Source organism: Mauremys mutica, chromosome 5 (assembly GCF_020497125.1).
Source record: "Mauremys mutica isolate MM-2020 ecotype Southern chromosome 5, ASM2049712v1, whole genome shotgun sequence".
In the NCBI taxonomy this organism is placed as follows: domain Eukaryota; kingdom Metazoa; phylum Chordata; order Testudines; family Geoemydidae; genus Mauremys; species Mauremys mutica.
In genome coordinates, this window is record NC_059076.1 from 98,844,467 (window position 1) to 98,847,335 (window position 2,869).

The 2,869-nt window shown below is 54.2% G+C and overlaps 1 protein-coding gene across 1 annotated transcript in view; it reads left to right on the plus strand.

Annotated features, from left to right (window-relative positions):
* PHOX2B (paired like homeobox 2B) overlaps positions 1-2,251 on the plus strand; it is a 3,946-nt gene extending 1,695 nt beyond the window's left edge. Inside the window, exon 3 of the mRNA XM_045017474.1 lies at positions 730-2,251. Coding sequence (XP_044873409.1) covers positions 730-1,164 — 435 coding nt within the window. The 3' untranslated portion in view covers positions 1,165-2,251. The remainder of the gene's footprint in view (positions 1-729) is intronic.
* The last annotated feature ends 618 nt before the right edge of the window (positions 2,252-2,869 follow it).

Consider the following 2,869-nt stretch of genomic DNA (forward strand, 5'->3'; position numbering starts at 1 on the left):
CATCGGTTATGCACCCAGAGGCACTTTGCAAGAACACACACAAAGACCATGAATTTCTAAGGCCCGGGCGAGTGGCATTAGACAGGGTTTCAAAGACAGGGCATGGTTTATTACAAGAACAAAATACACGTTTACATTACACCCTGAAATATTACATGTATGGGTCTCTTTTAGCAGGGCGTTTAAACAAACAATTTTAACAGCGTGTCGCAGGGAAACACGGTGTCAATTCTCTGGATCTAAACGCGCTGGATATTCTGGGGGGTCTTTGGGAGTTTGTTTTTGTTCCCCAACAGTTTAGTGCATTTTTCCGGCTTTTTGTTTGTTTGTTTTGCTATTACTTTTAGCCCGTGCCCCTTCTCTAAAGGCGTCCTAGAAGGCGCCTTCCCTTTACACCGCAGCGCTCCGTGTTTGCTTATAGTCAGAGATCACTGATACGCTTTACAATTTCTCAGTAAATACACGGGGCAGGTTGATCTCGGGCCCCCACTCAATCCCGCCGTTTGGGGGCTTCTCGACTTTACGCCTTTGACTTGTAATGACCCCGAAGAACAAGCGGGGAGCCCGTTTGCAGAGCGCCGGGGCCAGGCTCGGGCTAAGGGCTAGCCCGGCTTTCCCGGGGGAACGTGGGTCCCTTCCCCGGCGGCTGGCGGCTGAGCCCCGGGCAGGGGCGGGGCGGGGCGCGCTGGGGCCTCGGCTCCCCCTAACGCTCTGCTGCCCCCGCCGCAGGTCTGGTTCCAGAACCGCCGGGCCAAGTTCCGCAAGCAGGAGCGGGCGGCAGCTGCCGCGGCGGCCGCGGCGAAGAACGGCTCGACGGGGAAAAAATCCGACTCGTCCCGGGACGACGAGAGCAAAGAGGCGAAAAGCACCGACCCGGACAGCACCGGCGGGCCCGGGCCCAACCCCAACCCGACCCCGAGCTGCGGAGGGGGCGGCCCCAGCCCCGCGGGGGGGCCGGGAGCGGCGGGCCCCGGCGGGGAGCCCGGCAAAGGAGCGGCGGCGGGCGGCTTGGCGGCGGCGGGGCCCGGGCAGGGCTGGGCCCCCGGGCCCGGGCCCATCACCTCCATCCCGGATTCCTTGGGGGGCCCGTTCGCCAGCGTGCTCTCCTCGCTGCAGAGACCCAGCGGCGCCAAAGGCAGCCTAGTAAAGAGCGGCATGTTCTGAGCGCCGGCGGGGGCACGGGAGAGCCCGGGCCGGGGCTCCCGCCAGGACTGAGCACGAGCCCCGCGCGGCGCGGCGGGCCAGGGGCCACTGACTCGCTGACGTGAGCCGAGGCGCCCCCGCGTCTTCCCCTGGCCCGGGGGAGGCTCCGCCAGGCTGCAGCGGCGTCAGGACCCGGAGCCTCAGCGCGGCGCCCGCTTGCTGCCCCCTGGCTGGGACGCGCCCGCCGCGCGCGCTTCCGGGCGCTCCCGCCCGCCGGGCTCCCCGCGGGACCGCGGCCCGCCCGCGAGGTTCTGCAACGCCGCCTCGCGCTCCGTTCCGGCTGCCAAGTCCCAGCCCGGCGCGCGGGCTTCCTAGTCCGTCTGTCCACCCGCTCGCGCTTGTCCTCCAGCGGCTTCCACTCGCCCCGTTCGCTTTTCCGCGCCCACGTTCTCTTCGATCCCACCGCAGCGCCCAGTCCTGGGCCGGCAGCAGGTCCCCGGCTCTCCGGCCCCCTAGGACTCGCCTCCTGGCCGGGGGGATGGATTGTATTTATTATTAAGTATTCTGATTACATGGCTCACGCAGGTTTTAGGCATCTCCGTTTAGGGTTTTTTTTTATTTCTTTTAAAAGGCACAAAGAGCTAGCTATTAGTTGAATGTGGACACGTATGCTTTAACCTTTTCTGTGTCTTTCTACAGCTGTGGTCTGTGACTCAATTGTATAGTGTTAATATCAGTACAAACTTGTCTACTCTAGATGACCGTATAAATAATGTTTTCCCTCCTCGTAGTCTCTATGGCGTGTCTTGGTGGAGAAAGAAGGTTCTCACGGGTTCGGTTACTTTGCGTTTCGAGAGACCAGGTTCAGATAATGGTATATATTTTTATTATCAGTTGCATGTCGTCTTTTATTTTTCCCTTCCTGTTAGAATATGTTTGTGAGCATAATCGTCATAAATTATGTTCAGGGTTTTCAGATTTATTTATATGTGGTTCAAATGAATGCTTCTATTTAAAAGGGGAAATATTTCTACATGTGCATATAGTTTTCCAAGAGTGTACCATTAACTGATTGTTGATAATAAAAACAAAAAACAAAGCACTGCAGTTTTTTTGGCTTAATTTATTTTTTTAGAGTTCAACAAAATATAAAACAAGGGAATGAGGAAGTGAATTGCAGTGTGAAGAATTGAGACTGGAGCAGTGACCTTTGTTATCTTAGTATTAACATAGTAATATAACAAGGGAAAATTCATCTCTACTGGATAACTATGTTAGAATTGTTAATTCTATAATTGGAAACACTGTAGTTTGGAGGGGGCTCAGATCCTTGCACTATACAGAACTTCCCCATTGTAGGAGGTCTCAAATGTAGGTGTCTGGTAGGAAAGATCTGAAATGCCATTCTGTGCTGGCCTCTTAGGTGATAGTTCAATTCCTTATGCTCTATATTTTCTTTTTTAACTCAAACACTTGGCTGCTGGACCCACGAAGAACATGCTTTAAAATGTCTATTGCATTTTCTGAAATGGCCTGTTATTCTATGATCTTTACAATGAACTGTTTGTGTATAGGGGCAGGGGGAGGGGAAGAGAAAGGTCATCAAGGAAGTCAGGGAGTCATGAACTAGTTGATTTCTCAGAAAAGAATATTCTTATTTGTAAGAGTAGGCAACAATTTCCATAAATGCCAGAGGAAGTCACCCCGACACATCCCATCATAGGTG